Below are 19,224 nucleotides of genomic sequence, written 5' to 3'. Positions count from 1 at the left end.
TGTCAGAGAAATAAAGGCCAGGTTTATGTTTGAGAGGAGTGGATTTATGTCCTGAAGACAAAGTGAAAAAAAGAGTAGAAGCTTAGTAACTTATGGTGGAAAAGTTCAGCCAATAAAAATTATTTCAGTAACCGTTAAAGGGATGAGAAGCCCTTTTTTATGTGAAGCAAAGACGGACAGATGTATTATTGTGCCATTATAAGGCATGCATTTATAGAGTGGTCTGAAGGAGGTATCTGAGAACATGAGCACTGCTGCTCTGCGCAGTCCCCTCTCCCCCAAATATTGGGGGGAAATACTTCCTGAGCAGTCAGTGTTGAGGAGAAAAGGCAGTAGGCAGGTTACAAGTCTAGCCCTTGTAACCTAGCCCTAGCCCTAGCCATCGATCAAGATGACTGACAGCCGTATGAAGTAGCATACAGAAAAGTTCACAAACTCAATACAAGGCTTATTTAATCAATGCTCTTAAGGAGGAGAAATTCCTTCCTCATGGAAGAAAGCAAAGGTATTTGTGATACCGTTAAAGAAAAGAAAAGACTGCTTGTCATCTATACGTGTTTCATTCATGCAAATTGACTAGTTTTCGCTCCCCCTGTATTGACAGCCTAGTAACACATTAGGTATGTATATATCCAGAGCAGTATGGATCCATGGAAGTGGGACAAATTTCAGATCATAATAAAAAAGCTGTACTATGAACTGTACAACGCAGAATACTAACAGTTAAGTTATCCAGGGGTCTCCTGACAAAGAAAATGCCACTGAGCAGCTGCAGGGGATATTTAGAAACACTGCGTTTAGGAAGATGTGGCGTTGGAGGTAAGGTGAGACCTTGTGTTTCTGCTGCGTATAAGGGGTTTTAGGCTTTTTGAATTAGGGAAAGGAACATCTTTAAGCTGGTTAATTAACGTGGCAGGAGCCTCTGTGGTGTCTACAGCTACAGCAGGAGAACATCTGTCTGCAGCAATTAGGCAGGAACTTCCAACTAAAGGGCTGCTCACAGATGGAGCAGATAGCTTGCCAGGCAGATGATGTAGGGCTGTTTATACAAACACACTCTTCCTCTTAAAAGCAATAGAATAGCAAACACATATTGTTGGCAGTCTTTGGGTCTAAAATTAATTATGATAAATCTGAAATGTTAAGTGCCTTCTACTTTGAAAAAATTACACTGGGAGAGGAAAACCCCTCAAATTCATTAAGTAGGGTAAGAATTCATAATAATGTGAGAGAAAAACACGAGGTCTTACTGAAAGTTTATTGTACTGTATAAAATAATACAGCCGTTTGAAGAATGGGCAGAGATGAAGCTTTCTTGGATGTGCAGAATAGCTTTCAGTAAAATTAATATATTTCTACCACCTGTCCTATTTATTACTTTTGTTCAGATTAGAAAATTAAGATTATTAAAGAATTTCTTCTCAGAATCTATCAAACATGTAAGCCTGTTTTGGTCAGGGAAAATATTGCCCTCCGAGGAGTAGGATATGAAATCTTCTGAAGGTACTTGAAGGTACCCTATGGTGTAGGAGGAGTTTGTCAGTATGTTTATTTTTACGGTATGTAATGTTAATAGAAAAGTTCTCATAACACTATGTGCTCCACTATTGATTAGATGACGCAGGATTTCATGAGAGCTAAAATCTGTTTGATTTCAACAGAAAATATGGTAAGATCTTGGAGAAAAAAATCAAGGGAAGAAGTTTGTACTAAACACTGAGGAAAGATGTAGAACAGTTGCCTTTGGTCTCCCCCTGTTCCCTCAACCCTCTCCTAATGTAGTTAAAGAAAACATTTGTACTCTATGGCTACTATTTCTCTTTATGATCATGCACATTTTCTGATGATGGTAAGTAGTGCTATAGAGGTTGTTGGCAAAGGTGCTTATTTTTCCAGTACCTTGTAGTTGTGGAAGAAACTCAAATAACAGCCTCTCTACTGGTTTAGCTACCTCTGCTTTTCTCCGAGATGCTCATTTGATAGCAAAAGAAAATGTGATACCCTACCTTTTACAACTGCTAGACAAGGTATTGCTCAAAGCAATAATTTCCTATCCTACCAAAACCCATGATTCGCTAAAACATAGTTCAGTTTCTCCATCACATAATTCATCGTATTAGACTGATAAAAAAAAACGGGGGAGGGGGGGGGGGGGGTGGGTGCGGAATCCATATCTGAAGGACAAATATTCTGTAGCCAGAGTCGTCTGAGTTCCAATAGATAATAGTGTATAATATCATATTTTTCCTTTGTATGTGTTAGTATGTTGAGGATGAATACAAGCTGTTAGTACTTCTTACTAACAGTTACATATATTCGATTTTAGAAAGCAAGTATTAACCTCAGTTTCCTGCAATTTCTGTCTGTTCCACTCTGGATTTTTACCTGACTGGGGAAAAAAATGATAATAAGTGAATTTTTGATCTGTTTTTTGAAAAGTGTATTGGTCTCTGCTGAATTTTCCATGCAGCCTGACATGATTGCCCTAGGAGTGCGGGGTGTCACTGCTTGTTTTCAGGAAATGGAGTTCTGTGGCTGCTGGATCAAGGTCTTGAATATGTGATATTTTCAAGTTGTCATTTCCAACTGAGTTTCTAAACTGAAATGTCAAGATTCCTCAGTAATACGCAAACAGAATAGTGTCTTTATAATTATGATAGGACCCTGTTCGCCTGAGGTTGTTTCCACCCCCCAACAACTTTTGTTCTTGCATTGACCCCAGTGGTTCCTGCAGCATCTGCAAGCTCTGCAACACCTGAACGCAGATGCAGCCGCTCAGTGTCTGAAAAAGAAAGATTTGGGCACAGTGACTGCTGCCCCTGTCTCAGGGACCTGGGGGACCACTGTCTGGGCTGCTCCTTCCATGGAAGGCTCAGGGCAACCTGTCCCTTTCTTCTTGTTACTCCCAACACCACCCCAGACCACGACATTTACTTTTCCAGAGCCTCAGTGATGATGTCAGTTACTGAGATAGGAAAATGGGGTCACAGAGAAAATCAAGCAATGGGAAAGCGACTGGGTCACCTCCAGAACCTGATTCACGTTTCCATAGCATTGAAATTATTTTCCCATTTTATATGCAAATGGAAGGTCAGTTCAGGAAAATGAGATCTGTATTTTCAGGTGAAAAAGCAGGACAGGCTGTTGAACTCCCTTGTGGGGAGTAGCCACTTGTAGGCATTTCCACCAGCCCTTGTGCACATGAGATCTCTCTGCCCAGCAGCCATCTGCATCCACGGCTGCTGAGACACCTGGAGATGGGCCAGCAGATCTCAGAACAACTGCAGGAGCCAACACAAGGACTGAATGCACCAGTACTTGATACCTGAGATCTAGGAAAAACTGTTCTTCCTAGATCTAGGGGAAAAAAAAATTGCTGAGCTTTATTTCATAAAAAATGGAGAGAATAGGAACATCTCATACTGAAACAACAAACCTGAAGTATGAGCTCACAGCTGCAGTATACTTGCCACACAAATAAGATGGTGCTGGAAGAAGTGATTTATTTCTCTCTATAGCAATCCCCTTGTGCTGCAGTGGATCCTGTTGCATTCTGGTGAGAGAATTACTTGGTGATTAGGTTTTGGGGAGGAGTAAAACGGGGAGCTTACTTTAAGGTGAACTGGAATATACGTCCTTCGTTATGATTTTAGGCATACTTCTGTCTGCTGGTAAACTTTTAATCAATGTTTTTCTCTGTGTAGTTGATATAGGATCTGTGTTTGAATAGCCATGAATACAGTGTACGTTACCTTGCTACACTTGTGTGGGAAATAACAAGAGTACAGTGCTTTTCCCAGTAATATACATCTGGTATTAGAGCCTTGTCCAAAACATTAGTCAGTTTTATAACTGTAGACAGAATTTTATGACAATTCTTCAGTTGTGTGATAATGATTCTTACAAATCTTCATGGACTTTCTCTTCAGCGTAGAACCAAAATAAAATTTAACTTGTTCAAAATGTTCAAGTGTTAAGGTGTTTCACAGGTTTGGTGAGACCTAGCCCGATATTTGAGGAGAGAAGGTTCTTGGGAGTTTTCTAGGTAAGACTTCCCGAATTGCTTTTCTATAATAAATTCAAAATCTAATTTGCAGAACCTTTGCATTATATATCATTTGTAAGTAGAGTCTTACCATCTAAAGTTGGTGTTCATGCAGTTCTTGAGATTTCTTAGGTAATCATTAGCTACTGAATATACTGTTAAGGTAGGGTCTAGGAAAAACACAACTTTTTTCTGGATGTAACTTTAAGCTATAGTTGGTGTTCATTCAAGCTGATCTGTTTTTAAGAAAAAGACAATGATCTTACTACTTTTTGTGTGTTATGTCTTGCAATTCCCAGAACAAAAAAAAAAAAACAAAAAACCCACCCAAAAACCCCTCTGCTTAATATGAATTGCACAAGAGTATGATGAGTCGAGAAATACTTTTTATATGCCTTCATACGCACATGCCAAAAAAGTCTTTGCCAGAGTTATTCTCTGTTGGAATTTACAGGGGGTTGTGAAGAGCAAATACTGAAGCGCTGCCTTGCTCTTTCTCCTTTAAAATACTATTTGAGGAGGAGCCTTAGGAGCTGGATTGCTCAGAAAAGGATCTGTTCAATGAATATTTGAGACAGAACTCTTGGGTGCCTACGCTGTAATTTAAAGGTAAATTTTGAGACCAAACAAAATTAAAGTATTGTTTGTACAGTTTATTGTTCCTTTGGGATTTATAAAAACATCTCCAGTAATTTTTGCCTCCACCCAAAAAAGTCTGTTTGTTTGTTGCATTAGAAGCTTCAGATTGCAGTTTCCTCCTCTTTCTGAAAGACTTTAGCAATTATTTGAATTCCCTAAGAACATGTTAAAACACCCGAGACAAAAGATTCAGCTTCTGTTTTCAGCCTTGGTTGTGGAGAAAGGCAGTGTTGCAGCATACACTGTCAGTGAGAGAAACTGGCATTTCTCACATAAAAATGTTTGAAATATTCATAGTATTTTTTTGCTGGTTTGGTTTTGTTGTTCTTCTATATTAACAGTATATATTAAATAAACACGTATTGACACAAAGGTTGAGCAGCGAGTTGTTCGTTGTCTGGAAACGAGATTTTTTCCCCACTTCTGTGGAAGCATGTACAGAGTGGGCGGAAGGAGAAAAATACTTTCCCTCCCCTGCTTTGTCCATTCTCCTCAGCGAGGGGCCAAGCATGATCCGTGTCTGTTTCCAGGGCAAGGCAGGGTTCCCCTCGGTTCCCCTCCCTTCAGGTACGCCTGGTCTTTTCCTCCCAAAGGGTAGTGTTTGGTGCAGGTCCCTTATGTGACATTGCCATTTGTAACTTCAGTGTCAAAATGAAATCAAGACTAGGCGTATGTAATTAGGGGATGAGGGAACAAGATGGTGATGTAGAGGATCATTGAAAGGGGCTCTGGTTCCAGGGAGCTGTGTTTAAACCTCTGCACATCTTGCTAGTCACTCTTCCTTTCACATACTAAGGTTTTGCAACTTCTGGAATAAGGAGCTGGGATAGAAACCGATATTCACTAGAACAAGTCGGGCAGAGGCTACCTGTCAGCAGCTTGCACATTTGATGGGCTTAGCAAAGCCGTGGTTGCCAGCACATCTGCGAAGGAGGAAGCCCCAGCGCTGGCTGCTCCTGCCGCTGCTCGGTGTCCTGGTCGGTGCTCAGCCATCTCAGCCAAGGGGAAACACAAAACCAGGTTCTGGGGAAATACCAGTCTGTGCCAATGGCAAGCACCTAATTAGATTTGTTTATCAACAGTTTGGTAATTACAGAAATATGTAGCTAATTACTTTTATTTGAGCCAGCTCAAGCTCACCTCTCAAGAATGCACAACGAATAAAGAAGGTAAACTGCTATTTATTTGTACTTTAGACAGCAAATATTTGATACAACAGAACTGTAACAGTGAACTGGGCACAGACAGTAGGCTAGTGTTTGAGTAACGTGAGATTATTTCAGAACTTTCGCTTGTGCTACCCTTTTCTAAAGTTTTACATTTTAAATACATAGCAAAGATGGCCCTGATCAGTGATCTATTTAAGTGCAAGAGGTGATGTATTTGCTACATTCTAGCCATGTTGGGGTTCTGGATTTGGTGCTTTGGGGTTTTTTTGTTTGTTGATTTGGTTTGTGTGGGTTTTTTTTTAATCTAATCAATTGTTTGAAAAATACAGTGTAAAAAACAGGAAGAGAAAAGCGTTTTCCAAGCAATAGAAGTCAAGCACAGCTTCCACTTTTTGCAGCTTTATTCCTTTGTCTAACATCAAAATGAAAAAGGTTCCACTCCAAATAGTTATATTGTCTACATGTGCTGTTTTTATTTTTTTCTAAACAGAAAGACATTCTTATAAGAAAAAGGGGTTTTTATTAAAATAATATTTTCTGATGAAGAAATGTTACATGATAAAATGTGGGCTAGCTCAGGAAATATTCATTTTGAATAAGCAAGTAATACTAAGGTTACCTGTGATTATTTTGGATGAAGTTCTCTTGCCTTATTGTTCAATAATTCACTGAGTTATGGAGGTATTTGTATGTTCCACAGAGAAACTAAACCAAATTTAAAACCAATAAGGCTTCCAGCTATTTGCCATAGATACTGCTTTTGAATACAAAAAAGACTTTATTGCAATATATGATGTACAAACAAAAGTCAAATCATTAATCTCAAACATTTGTTCCTGCAGTCTTGCGTGTAGATAAAGCTCTCAATCAGAGCAAAGCTTCAGGTGGTGAGTAAAGTTTTCTCCTGCAAGATATTATAGGCACCTTGTGCTGCTGAGCCAACACTCGGTGCTTCCTTCTCCTCCTTCCCCTTTTCATTGCTGTCTCCCAGCCAGGAAGGCTCCTGGGGCAGTCCCAACAGCAGGACTTAAAGGCCAACACTGCTGGGCTTCCTGCTACAGTACTCCAGCCTCAGGAGAAGGCAGCGAGTAGAGGGGAGGCTGAATTACCACTGAGTCAAAAAGAAGGGGAGGAAGAAGAAGGGTCACACCCGAGTTAGGAATATATACATATATATATATATGTATAGTGCCGAGGGGAGTTGGAAAACAGGAGGTGAAGAGTGTGTAGAGACTGATGAAGGATCATCCTGTGGTTAATGCACAAGATTGAGACTCATTTACTTTATTGTGTCTCGCTTACCTCTAAAGTTGACTGCGCTGATGTACCTTAAGAGGTTGTGCAAGCATCATATGGTCCTTAGAAGTGTTAGATACAGGGACACAGCCGAGACTGAATCTCCTTTGGTGTGAGGCGAATGGCAGCCATGCAATTCTAACACAAAATGAAAAGGGAGTAAATCCCAAAGGTCTTGCACTTTTCCTGCTCGGCCCCTCCACAGGCAAAACTGCTATTGCATAAAAACTGTCAACAGATTTTAGGTTTTGGCTGATGTTAAGCATTTCAAAAGTAGGTGATGTGTTGCTATAATGGCAATTGCTGTATTACTTACAGCTTTGGACACCTGTCCTTTGTAGTTTCATTGGAAAGGGAGGGTGTAGAAATTTTGTGGGCAAAGCTGTGGAAATAGAGGGAAATTTTCTTAAGTGTCCTGTTAGGAGTTGAAAGCAAATTTTGGTCTGATGGCATGAGTAAAACCTTCTGCATTCATTTTCTTTGAATGTTGTCTAACTTGACTGTTGGCTAGTACAAAAAGCAAAGATCATTAGTTTTATTAGTATTATGGCAATGTAGAAACCTTCTACCAGGACTGCAGGTAGAAGATGCTGTAGAACCACTGAGGCCCTGCAGTAGAGAAATTGCTGTCTACACAGGACAAACAAAACACAGAAGTGGAAAACTGAGGCATGGAAAGGAAACAGTTTGTTCCATAGGAGTCCAGGAAATGAGCTCAGAGTTTATAACTGACATCCCACATTTTAATTCCAAGAGTCCTCTCTCAGAAATAAAAACATTAATCTCAAATTATTGAATATTTCCCAAAGGAAGCTCCATTTGTTCTTTTCGACTTAGGAATTATCAGGATTTTTCTATTAACATTTATGTCAGTATATCAATTGTTATTCTACATAAATTGATTATATATAATATATCAAATCTTAATCATTGGCAATGTTGATACACGTGGATTGTAGTATCAAGCAGTTTCAGCTTGTCTGCATAGTAGTGCCTGAACAGAAAATGAGAATGATGCCTTGTGGCTCAGGTAGCTAGTCATTGCAACTCATAAAATGTATATACTTGCAAACAATGGTTCTTGAGGCAATTGTAGAATAAAAAATAAAAAGTTAATTAAAAAGATCACTTAACAAATATTATAGGTAGGTGAGAAATGAGAATGCAGAACAGTAAAGCAAACTTGATTGAATAAATGCTTGACAGTTACCTTAATTTTCTGCAGAATAAGAATCTATTCTTAACTGCAAAACCCTCGCTGGCAGATTCAAGGAGTCCGGTTGTGACCTCACAGTGGAAGCATTTAAAGCATTGATAATGCTCAAATCAGAAGTCCGTGTAATAAAATGAGATGTAGGTGTTTGAGAGAATTCAGTTTGAAGTTGCAATACGTAGGCAAATGCAAAGGAGTCTCTGAAAGAGCAGCTGTATCTAGAACATTATTACAGTTAAGAAAATATAATTTATAGTTTGGATAACAGTGTTTGGGTGTAACTATGAGTGAATAAAATTATATCTTTTGGGCACTGGCAATAGAAGTAGCTTGACCTCTCTATGCATAGAGATCTGAACTCCATACCTCTTTTTGACATTGGTTTTGGACAAAACACAGATTCTTTGTCCTTTCTCTTTTGCACAAAATGAAAGTCATTATATTAAACTACGTAACCTATTGTGGAAATTTGCGGATGTGGAATTGGAAGTGTACAAGTCTTAGAAGTTTGTTATTAAATACATGTTTATTTTAATAGTTGGGAGTCTAGCAGAAGACTAGAATCCAAAAAGTACAATTTTAATAACTAATAATGTGGTTTTATTTATGGTGTAGTTTATTTGGGAGAGGGATGGGAGTAGCATGACAGTAAGATATTATCTTCAAAGTTGCCATGGTAATGCAACCTACTACTACCTGTTGCTAAGATCATGCTGTAGCTGTTGTTATTACTTTTATTACAGCTCTTAACATTTCAGGATGTATCTTTTACTTTTCAAGGTGCTATTTTAGATTTAATTTCATATGTGAGAAAACCAGTAAGTTTTGCCATTTCCCAGCAGGGCTCTAGAGCAATGGCAACGTTAGCAATGCAAGAACCTGATTCTGCTAACATAGCTCCCATCCTCTAATGCAGAGTAATTTACGAGCTCTCTCACCATTTAGGAATACAAGAATTATCAAGACAGTTCAGTGCCCTATGTATATTAATACCCACTTTCCCTGGCAAATCAGTGATCAATATTTGGAGACAGAAAAGACTAAAGCCCCAACAATAATGCAATGTAAAAACTTCAAAATACAGACAGGTGGTTCTTAGCACTAGGAATGGAAATATCCAAGTTATTAGGAGGATCTTGTGCACTGCACGTCTGGTTTCCTGATCCAGCGAGGTGCCCTGGGACCTCTTTTACTACCCTGGACCGGGCTGAGCAGCAGTGTATGACAAGCCTCAGGTCAGCCAAAGTGCTGCCATTGAGGCCCACAGCAGCAGTGAGACTCTCAAGATGCCATCAGTCATATGCTACTGCTTGTGAGTACTATAAGGTGCAGGCAAGAATGGGAATTTTAAATGGATCACTCAAAAAAAAAAAGCAAGCAGAATCACATCTCCTCCTAGCTGCCTGTCCTCCCAGGCTTTCATTTTCATCTTTTACTTGTGAGTTCAGGCCCCTGGATAGTAGATGTGAGCTCATTGCAATATAGTTCAAGCCAAATATTTACAAAAGTCAAGATGGTTGTCTAAGCTGATCCTTTCAGGTATGGAGGTGATGATAGATGATTTCTGTCTTCTGCACTTACAGCGCAGTATTTATACAAGTCTCCATGCTTTCTCATTGCATTCTTTTTTCCAAGGCCTGTCTCCTGCTTTTAGTTCAGGAACTCTCTATTCTTTGCTACCAGATACTAACGTTCATCTATCTTTTCTTTTATGTATGAAAGCCATTGGCTGAATTTTGCAAAATTCATACCAGCAAGCTGCTATATCTGAATTTCTCATGTCCACAAAATGAAGAGTTTGTATGTGAATAAGCAGTCTGTGTAATTTGCCCATGTTCTCATGCTTGGGGAAGAGTGGCTGGAAAGCTGCCCAGCAGAAAAGGACCTGGGGGTGCTGGTGGACGGCCAGCTTAACATGAGCCAGCAGTGTGCCCAGGTGGCCAAGAAGGCCAACAGCATTCTGGCTTGTATCAGGAATAGTGTGGCCAGCAGGAGTAGGGAAGTGATCATGCCTCTGTACTCGGCACTGGTGAGGCCTCACCTCGAGTCCTGTGTTCAGTTCTGGGCCCCTCTGTACGAGAGGGACATTGAAGTGCTGGAGCGTGTCCAGAGGAGAGCTACCAGGCTGGTGAGGGGTCTGGAGACCAGGTCATAGGAGGAGAGGCTGAGGGAGCTGGGCATGTTTAGCTTGGAGAAGAGGAGGCTGAGGGGAGACCTCATTGCCCTCTACAACTACCTGAAAGGAGGTTGGAGAGAGGCGGGTGTTGGCCTCTTCTCCCAGGTGAATAATGACAGGACCAGAGGAAATGGTCTGAAGTTGTGGCAGGGGAGGTGTAGATTAGATATTAGGAAGAATTACTTTACTGAAAGAGTGGTCAGGCACTGGAACAGCCTGCCCAGGGAGGTGGTTGAGTCACCATCCCTATTGATGTTTAAGAAATGTCTAGATGTGGCACTTCAGGGCATGCTCTAATGACAGAGATTGTAGGTTGTTTCGTTGGACTGGATGGTCTCAAAGGTCCTTTCCAACCATGAAGAGTCTATGATTCTATGCTCCCTTTCTGTCGTCGTATCCTGTGGTTTAGCACTTTCTGTAAACTTTTACATAAACTTTTGTATTTTTGGCTAGAAAATACTGATAGTTGACTAATTACCACACAGTAGTATCAAGGAGCTAGTTACTTCTTTTTATAGAGAACAGTACTCCAATTACTATGGCATAACAAGTGCTGGTTTTTGGTTTAACTGTGTTGTGGGATAATACATGGTATGAGCATACACAGTACATGTTGGAGGGTGTGCCCACATTGGTGTGAACTGCAGGTGTATGCGCCTATTATATTGTTTACAAAATAAATACTAACAGAGATAGGGATAATCACAGTGAAAAGCATACTTACAGATAAGAGGTTTGGTGTGGTCTCCGCTGTCTGAATATAATCCTCATGGGCAAGGTCTCAGGTTCTTCCCCTAATATGCTGTGCTCATAACCGTGGCATGTAATTGAGAAACAGAGGTGTATTAGGCTCAATCTGCAGTCAAAGTCAAAAACACGCAACTCTGAAAGGCAGTGTCTTTAAGTGTTAGTCACTGGGCGGAGGCTCCTACACCTCTCCACTGACTTACACCTGCGAGTGCATGAAATACATCTGACCTTAAGGCAATAATTCATAGGCCATTATTAAACTCAGAAAAAAAATTGAAAGCATTTCCAGTGCAATATAGTGTATAGACATTTTGGAAAGCTACCTTCTTTAGAACAGGAAAGATTGTCTATCCTAATCGACTCTGACCATTTTTTCAGTTGGAGGTAGCTGCTTAGCTTTGCAGGCTCTGCGTTTGCTCATGCAAGAACAAACAAGTCTGTGAAAAAGGTAATACGGGTACTGCTTCAGTATCTGAATTTCAGATGACTGCAGTTGCCTGGTTCTCTGTGGCAGTTTTCTCATCCTCTTGGAGTTCAGTTGTCTGCAAGCACTTTTTTCCAAAGTCTGCATGTTGTAGTGGCTTTGCCTCAAGGCATTTCAATTCAGAATCTTTTCTACAGAGTTACTGATGTGATCTGAAACAGTTTAAGGGAGCATTTAAAGAGTGTCTGTAAAATACTCCTTTACCTTCACTCTAGATGTTCATTTGTCAGAATGGACCAGCTGTTAAAGGCATGCCTGTGGATCCTGGGCTCTTCCTCTGGCTGTATATCCAGATAGGCTATGCATCAGTGCAAAAGCAAACTTAGCAGGAGACTTATGACATTGAGGAGGGTTTTATGAAGAGATTGTCATCTTCTGTTTCTTGTGTTTTTCCTGATTGGCACAAGCGGTGGTGGTAATATCATTTAAGACATTAAGATACAGCAGTTGTATGGATTTTGGTAAGTAAAGGAGGGCCGAAATTACAGTTAGCAGGTACAGTCGGGCAGTGCCACTAGTTTATGTTGAGCATAAGATCCACCATTCACTCCAAAACACAGCTTTGTAAGAAAACAGAGCATGAGTGAAATGTTTCATCTGCAGCTGTTGCTGGTCTGGAGATGGAAATTTGAATAGCTGAAATTCAAGTAACTGACTGGTAAAAACAAAACAAAACAAAAAATCATTCACAGGGTAGGACCACTGCATGGGGAATTAAGTGATTTTCTGCATAAAAAACATCTACAAAACCAAATTATGGGTTCTACACCGTCATTTTATCCCCTTTTTGTAAAATGGGAGTACCAGCAGTTATCTTCCTTGGCAGAGCATTCTGAAATGAAACTGCAGAATGCATTGGATAAAGTCACTACTTATGAGCTCGTTAGGACTATTACCAGAAACAGTAGAAACATACACCATGTGGCACAGAAAACCTCATGTTTTGGAATATTTACGCGCTTAAAAATTTGGTGCATAGAAATGGATCAAGTGAGGTGGCTGACCCAGTTTCTCCTGCTGGAAAAGAGAGTCGTCATGCTAACTGTAACATCAAGTCATCATGTCTGTTCAGAGGAAGTGTTCTTATTCACTGAAAATCTTATGCACATGAGGAAATCTGCGTAAAATGCTTTCTGCAGACAAGAATTTACAACAATAATCTTTATAACACTAAGACAACAGAATGAAAATAATCCAAACAAGCACAAATCCCCATGAACAAGCATTAGACATCTTCGAATCAAAAATAATTCCAGTAGTTCTGCTACTTGTTTTTAACCTAACTTTTCACCCGAGTTTGCTACTTCTACAGAGCAACACTTCCCTCTTTTAGAAAGCTTTCCACCAAAACCAGAATGATGCTTAAAACATCAACAGCTCATCTGCCTCCATCTCAGAAATCCCAAGCCTTTTCATAACTGAAATAGCGAAGGAGCCAGGAGCTTCGTGGACTCCACGAGAGGCCTAATTACTGCCACTTAGTTTTCCATGGAAAGTACTCAGCCACTGCAGTATGTGTCCTACAGCAATCAGCTTAGATATTTGGATGAAAATTGTAGAAAAGCTTAACTAGAATAAATACTTGCAAGCTCTTGTGAATTTGCTGTGGTATTCCTGACTTACCACATGGAGCTGTGTACTAAATAAAGTCAATAATTTAGTGGCTGGTCCTAACTTCTGCTGCATGAAGCTGCTCTGTTGTTTTCTCACAGCTATGGTCCTGTTTTCTCCCCTAATTTGTTGTGCTTTCTCAGTGAAATTGAATCCCACGTCATTTCAGGCAAGTCTTGGAGAAGTTGTTTTCCTCGGTGCAGATGGCTCTTTCCTCCAGATGTGTCAGGCAGCTAAGAGCTACCTCAGTCTTTTCTTAACCCTTCTGCCTGTCTTGAAATTACGGTGATGCCATAGCCACAGTGGTACCGTGGTTCTTGCCCCACTTCCAATTTTCCCGTGACCATAAGCTGTCGTGCGTCTCAGTCACGTCATACGCTGCACAGGCTCCTGTTTCCTAATGGAGGTTTCTTTGGTTTGTTTGGTTTCTTTTCTTGACTGTTTGTTTTAACAAGGACAAAGCAAAATTCATGTGCGCAGCATCCCCTGGGAGATGTCCCCGCTGGAAACTCTTGTGGCGGCTTGGCTCTGGCGAGGCTGCAGCCCTTCGTGTTTGCGGCTGCAAATGTTCCAGCCTCACATCTTCAGCCCGAAGCAGCCAAGGAGAACCTGTACCCTTGCCGTTTCCCTTCGCCCTGCTTGTTTCACTTGGGAACACAATGGGCTGTCAAAATTTCCTGCCCTGTTTCCACAGAATCCTTCCTTTCGCTCCAAAAAGGATTATTTATCTAAAACTGCTAATTGCATAAATTGTCAGAACAATTGTTTAACTTGATTTTAAGGTGGAGAGCAGAGATGCAAAGGTCTGGTGGACTGATGAAAGTCACCCTCAAAGTCCTCTGTCAAAGAGAAAAAGAGTGTCTGATGTGTTGCCATGAACAGCCCTTGCCTCTCAGAAATTAAAAAACATGTGGTATGGTGTACATCTGGTGCAATCCCTGCACCAGAGAGTTTTTAGTATCTCTGTTGAGTGTACTTAGAGGTAATTAAAAGTGATAGGAAAGAGTATAAATGTTTTCCAAATAAGTGAGCCAAGAAAAAATAGAGGAAGGCAGGTGTGGTTGATTTAGCCCACCACCACTTCCTAACTAATCTTTCTCTAATGATGTAGAAAGAGACTAGGTGGCACCTGGCAAAGTATTTTGAAATAACAGATTCATGAGGTAGAGCTACTTGATAACATCTTTGACTCATCAGAAACTTGCCTTTCCTGAGGGTAAAGTTAGTAATCCTTGAATATAAGGATTTTAGTGACTTTTACTTAAGTCAGCGGGCATGCAGATTTATTCTGCATATAGATTTCTATAGTGCTAGAAACAGCCCAAACTTTTATTATCTATAAAAAATGTAAAGTGACACAAATAGCTGATCAGAATCATCAGTAATTTTCCATGATTTCATGTCCTCGGCTTTGCTGGTTAGGTAAAATTCATTCACATTTTCTTAGTTTGAAGAACATAGAGCTGGTAGCAAGTTTATCGATCATCATGCATAGTCCTTACCTATTTCAGGTCATCTTTCAGTGTGTATAAAGCCCATGCCATCAGCTGCTTCAACTGTTTTCATCCCCTCCTTCAGTATGATATTCTTCTGATCACCTAAATGGTTCTTTTCCTACTCTGGTGCTTGTCAACACTGGGCATGACTCCAGGGTGATGTTACAAAATTGCTCTTTAGTGCCTTGATCATCCTCCCAGAGGTCCTTCTCTTTTTCCAGAAGGAAATCAGCTTTCTCAAAGATGGTATTTCAGATGAACTTAACACCAAGTGCTTTGACTAATGGAATTGATACCTCCCTTGCTTTCGCTCTCTTTACTGGAATTACCTTTCCTGAATAGCGTACATACATGTCTGAGTTAGTTCTGTAGGAGACATCAGCAGCACCATGAGAGGAAGCTGGACTACCAGTAAAATGGAAGTGGAGACTGCAGGTATCTGGGCCATAGAGCAGTTGGGGCAGAGAAGGTGACAGTAGCAGTAAACTTTATTTAAAATAACTGTAGCTGAATATACCTGCTATCTCCCAGCTTTGTGTTACCATCAAGTCTCACTAGTGCTCTCCTAATTCTGTGTCAAGATTATCAATAAAAACTTTTAAGACCATTCCCAGTATGAATCCTCTGCAGATCATGCAGTAATTGTTCCCAAGCAAAAGTTTCCTCTCGTTGCACCCTGTTATCTTCTTGCTTTTAATCTTTTCCAACTTCAATTTTTGTACTCATCTCTCACCTTCTCTTATATGTTTAACAGAGTCCATATGGTTGAAGTGCACTACAGTATTGATTTTTTCCTCTTGTCTAACAGCTATTTTATTCGAGGTGATTAAGTATCAAGTTTTATCTTGTATGGCCTACTTTTGGCAAGCCCACATTGTGTGTTCTTCCATGTTCCAGTTGTCTACCTACCTTTAGTGTTCTCTTCATCAAAATTTGGGGTCACAGTATTTAGATCGGAGTAATGCAATGTTTTCAATATGTAGCTGTGTAAGATTTTGTTATTCTCTAGTTCTATGGTACCTCTTTTCATATGATAGATAAATTATTTCATGTCCAGAAAGAAAATCATCCTTTCTGAGTTTACAGTATCATATATCTTGGGTTTTTCCAGATTTCTGGAGTTTGAATTTCTCTCTTTTTTCCCAAAGTATCATTTGGTTTAGTCACATGTTTATCAGTATGTTAATGCAGGGGATTATTTCCAGTTTCCTGTTAATTCATTGGTGCGTACAGAAAAACAAAAGCCTCAATCAAGGCATGCTCTGCATTTACACCCATTCTTAATTTGCTGATGCTTGTATTAGAGGCAGGCTCAAGCCTGTCTGATTTTGGGGGGGTTTATATAATGTGTACCATATGCTTGCCATTCTTACACTTTCTGCACGAGTCAGCCAATCTGATGGGTCTACCTGTGGCAGAGAGAAGCGTTTTTAAGTCCGGGTGCTGCCTTGCGAGCTCTGACTCATGGGTACTGATGAATCTGGCTTCGGCGTCTTGCAAACTCTCCAGCTATTCGCTCCACCCTTCTGCCCTTTAACAGAAGGATCACGGGGGAATTAGGTTTATATACCTCTGTTGCCGCAAGTTGCACATGATTTTAAGCTGCTGATGAAGGTAGACCCACGCTATTGTCATACCTTGGAAGTGCAACAGCTGAAGACCAGGCAGAAGTTTGCACCTCCTGGCCCTGCTATCAGGAGGGGTAAGTGGGGTCAACAATAGCTCGACTTGTTTTGGGCTGGTTCCTTAGAGCGAGGCGTTGGCAAGCAGGAGCTGCGTACAGGGAACATGTGTTCTGTCTCTGGAAACAAAAAAAGCAAAGCAAAAGTACGGGTGAGAGAAAATAGATTTATATTTGTAATCAAAAGTGACTTGTTTGAAATAGTCTTAATTTGAGTGCATGCTTCTGTCTTTCGTACCTCTAAGGACCCCTAGAGGGCACGGAAGTTTTTCTCCATCTCGAATATTTAACTTAATAGTTCTACTTGGCTTTCTTCCCTGACACATAATTGTAAGCACATTTTAAGTGAACGTTAAATAGAAAAAAATAGCAGCATCTAACTAGGTCCTTCTTCTATGCTGCAAGATGTTTTCTTGTTTTTAAACACAAGCAGTAGAAGCTAGCACTAGCAGCCAAATTCTTAAATTATTTTTGTTTAGATTAGTCAGATGCTAGATTTGTATCCCAGAGGAAGCACAATTCAAACTAACTAATAATTCATAATTTTATTGCAAACTTTGGGAGGCCTAGAGTGTGAGCTGTCGGAGGAAGTGCAGTGGGTGCGCTTTCAGTAGTACGGCCTGTGTTTCTGCAGAGGAGGAATTGGTGAAGAACTAGAGTACTCCAACCTGAACTTCTAAAATCTCCAAACTTCATCTTATTTAAGAATTTTTAATATTTTGGTCTTGCTATTTGCCTATAAAGAAATGATTACATTACAGTACAAGATATTTAAGGTTATGGAAATGTGAAAATGACGTCTGCTTCCCACTACTTCCGAAGTAAGAGTTTTTGTAACTCTTACTCATCCTGAGTAGCATTTTTCCCTTGAATGAGTTTTGCCTATTTCATCAATATTACATGGTAAGTCGGGTACTAATCAGTGTGATTTACGCAGCCATACTAATTTTTAGTATTGTGTTATCACTTTGTGATATTTAAATATACATCCTAAAGCTCTGGAGTAATACTTACCTGAGAACATCAGGTTTCACTTACATAAAGCCGCCTCAGTGTTTGAGGAGAAGGCTGACATTTTCCAGACTGCTCAAAGAGCAGAAGGTAAAACAAAAACAAACAAGCAAACAAAAACACCTGAAAAAAATCTTCATATTTTGTTTGGGGATTTTTTCATCAGCTCATGATTTTGAGACCAGTCGCAGAGCTTTGGAGGTTGGGTGGACTGTGAGCCTAGTCCGAGGTTGAGACCTTGGTGTGTGATGCCATGACAGTCAGAATCCAACTGGTCTTGTCTGGGAAAAAAAAATGGACCTCTACACCACTCCTGAAGCAGTGAGAGTCTACTTACTGGGCAAGAAGCTGCTCAATAGGATAAACACGAGGGGTTTTTGTGCCTTTGTTCTGACAAGAGGATCAGCTGTACTGCTTTACCCAATTACCCAGGGATGTCATGGGAGATGATTTTCTGGACCTTGGTTTTCCCACTGGAGGAGCGCAACGTCATCACTTTGAATAGAAAATAGATCTAGATCTAAACAGCAGAAAAAGGCAGCTGCCCCTTCTAACGTCTCTGGGGATTTTGTGTTTTGCAGGAGATGCACGGGTGAGAGGTCAGACAGGGGTTCTCTCCGAGCGCCGGGGCTCCTACCCGTTTATAGACTTCCGTCTTCTTAACAGTAAGTGCAATCCTTCCTTTTGGTCTGAATTTAAAAAAATAAAAATCTGATTGAAAGTGTACGAACCAAAGTATCTCATTTCCTACATCTCTGTAGTTCAGCAGGCTTCATACAATCAGCATTAATAATTCTATTATTTCCACCCAGTGTTTAACTGTGAAATGTTTTGATTATATGAATACTGTCCATAATGCTGAATCTGTCAAGTGAATACAGTAGTGCCATGGGGTGTGCTGGGGGGAGCGTGGGGTGCTTCAGAATTAAAAAGATAAACCTCTGTGTCCTTTAGCCTCTTAGCCAACAGTTGGAACAGATTTATGTGAGTCTGTTATCCGGTCATATAGAATTGGCACAGAAGGGGAGCATGTGACAGCGCTGACCAGTGGTTTACAATAACATTAATTTTTCCAACAATTAGAACCCAATCCAAAGCCCCATGGAGTCTTCTCATTGACGTCAATGGATTTTGGGTCAGGCCAGCAGTGAACATCTGTTAAAAATAATCTTAACCTCATTTTGATTGAAGTTATTTTGCCACTGTTGTAAATAAAGGAGGGCAAATCTAAAAGGAAAAAAAAAAAAATCAGGATCCTGTTGTTTTTTTCACCTGACGGATTCTGTATATTGATGCAGGCCATCAACATAGAGAATATTTCAGCAATAAAATAAAATAAAATAAAATAAAATAAAATAAAATAAACAGAGAAGTCTTAATCTTGGGCCCTCTAGCATTCATTCTGGATGCTGTGTTAACTCCAGTGTTCAGACACAGGCAGATCTCGATGTGTCCTTGTGTACTGCACAGACCACTCCATGTAACCTTTGAAACTTAAGTTACTTGCTGTCTTCATCAAAACAGACTGACACTGCAACAGTTTGTTTAGTGATGACACTTTTAAGCTTCTAGCTATTATGCTTTTCATTAAAAAGCAATTATCAAACCAAAGTTTTATGTTCTCTTACGCACTGCTTTCCCCAGTGCCTGGGG

General features: G+C 40.2%; 1 protein-coding gene across 5 annotated transcripts in view; it reads left to right on the top strand.

The window, feature by feature from the left end:
• The window catches only part of PDE7B (phosphodiesterase 7B), a 179,118-nt gene that overhangs the window by 123,585 nt on the left and 36,309 nt on the right, over nt 1–19,224 (top strand). For 4 of the 5 annotated variants that reach the window (XM_054197326.1, XM_054197325.1, XM_054197327.1 and 1 more), the window contains one exon: nt 18,153–18,236. In XM_054197326.1, coding sequence (XP_054053301.1) covers nt 18,153–18,236 — 84 coding nt within the window. Of the gene's footprint in view, nt 1–15,861; nt 16,582–18,152; nt 18,237–19,224 lie in introns of those variants that run through there. The other variant, XM_054197328.1, reaches the window with a different exon arrangement.

The sequence above is a fragment of the Rissa tridactyla genome, chromosome 3 (genome assembly GCF_028500815.1).
Source record: "Rissa tridactyla isolate bRisTri1 chromosome 3, bRisTri1.patW.cur.20221130, whole genome shotgun sequence".
NCBI lineage: Eukaryota > Metazoa > Chordata > Aves > Charadriiformes > Laridae > Rissa > Rissa tridactyla.
This window is presented reverse-complemented; position numbering and strand designations above follow the sequence as displayed.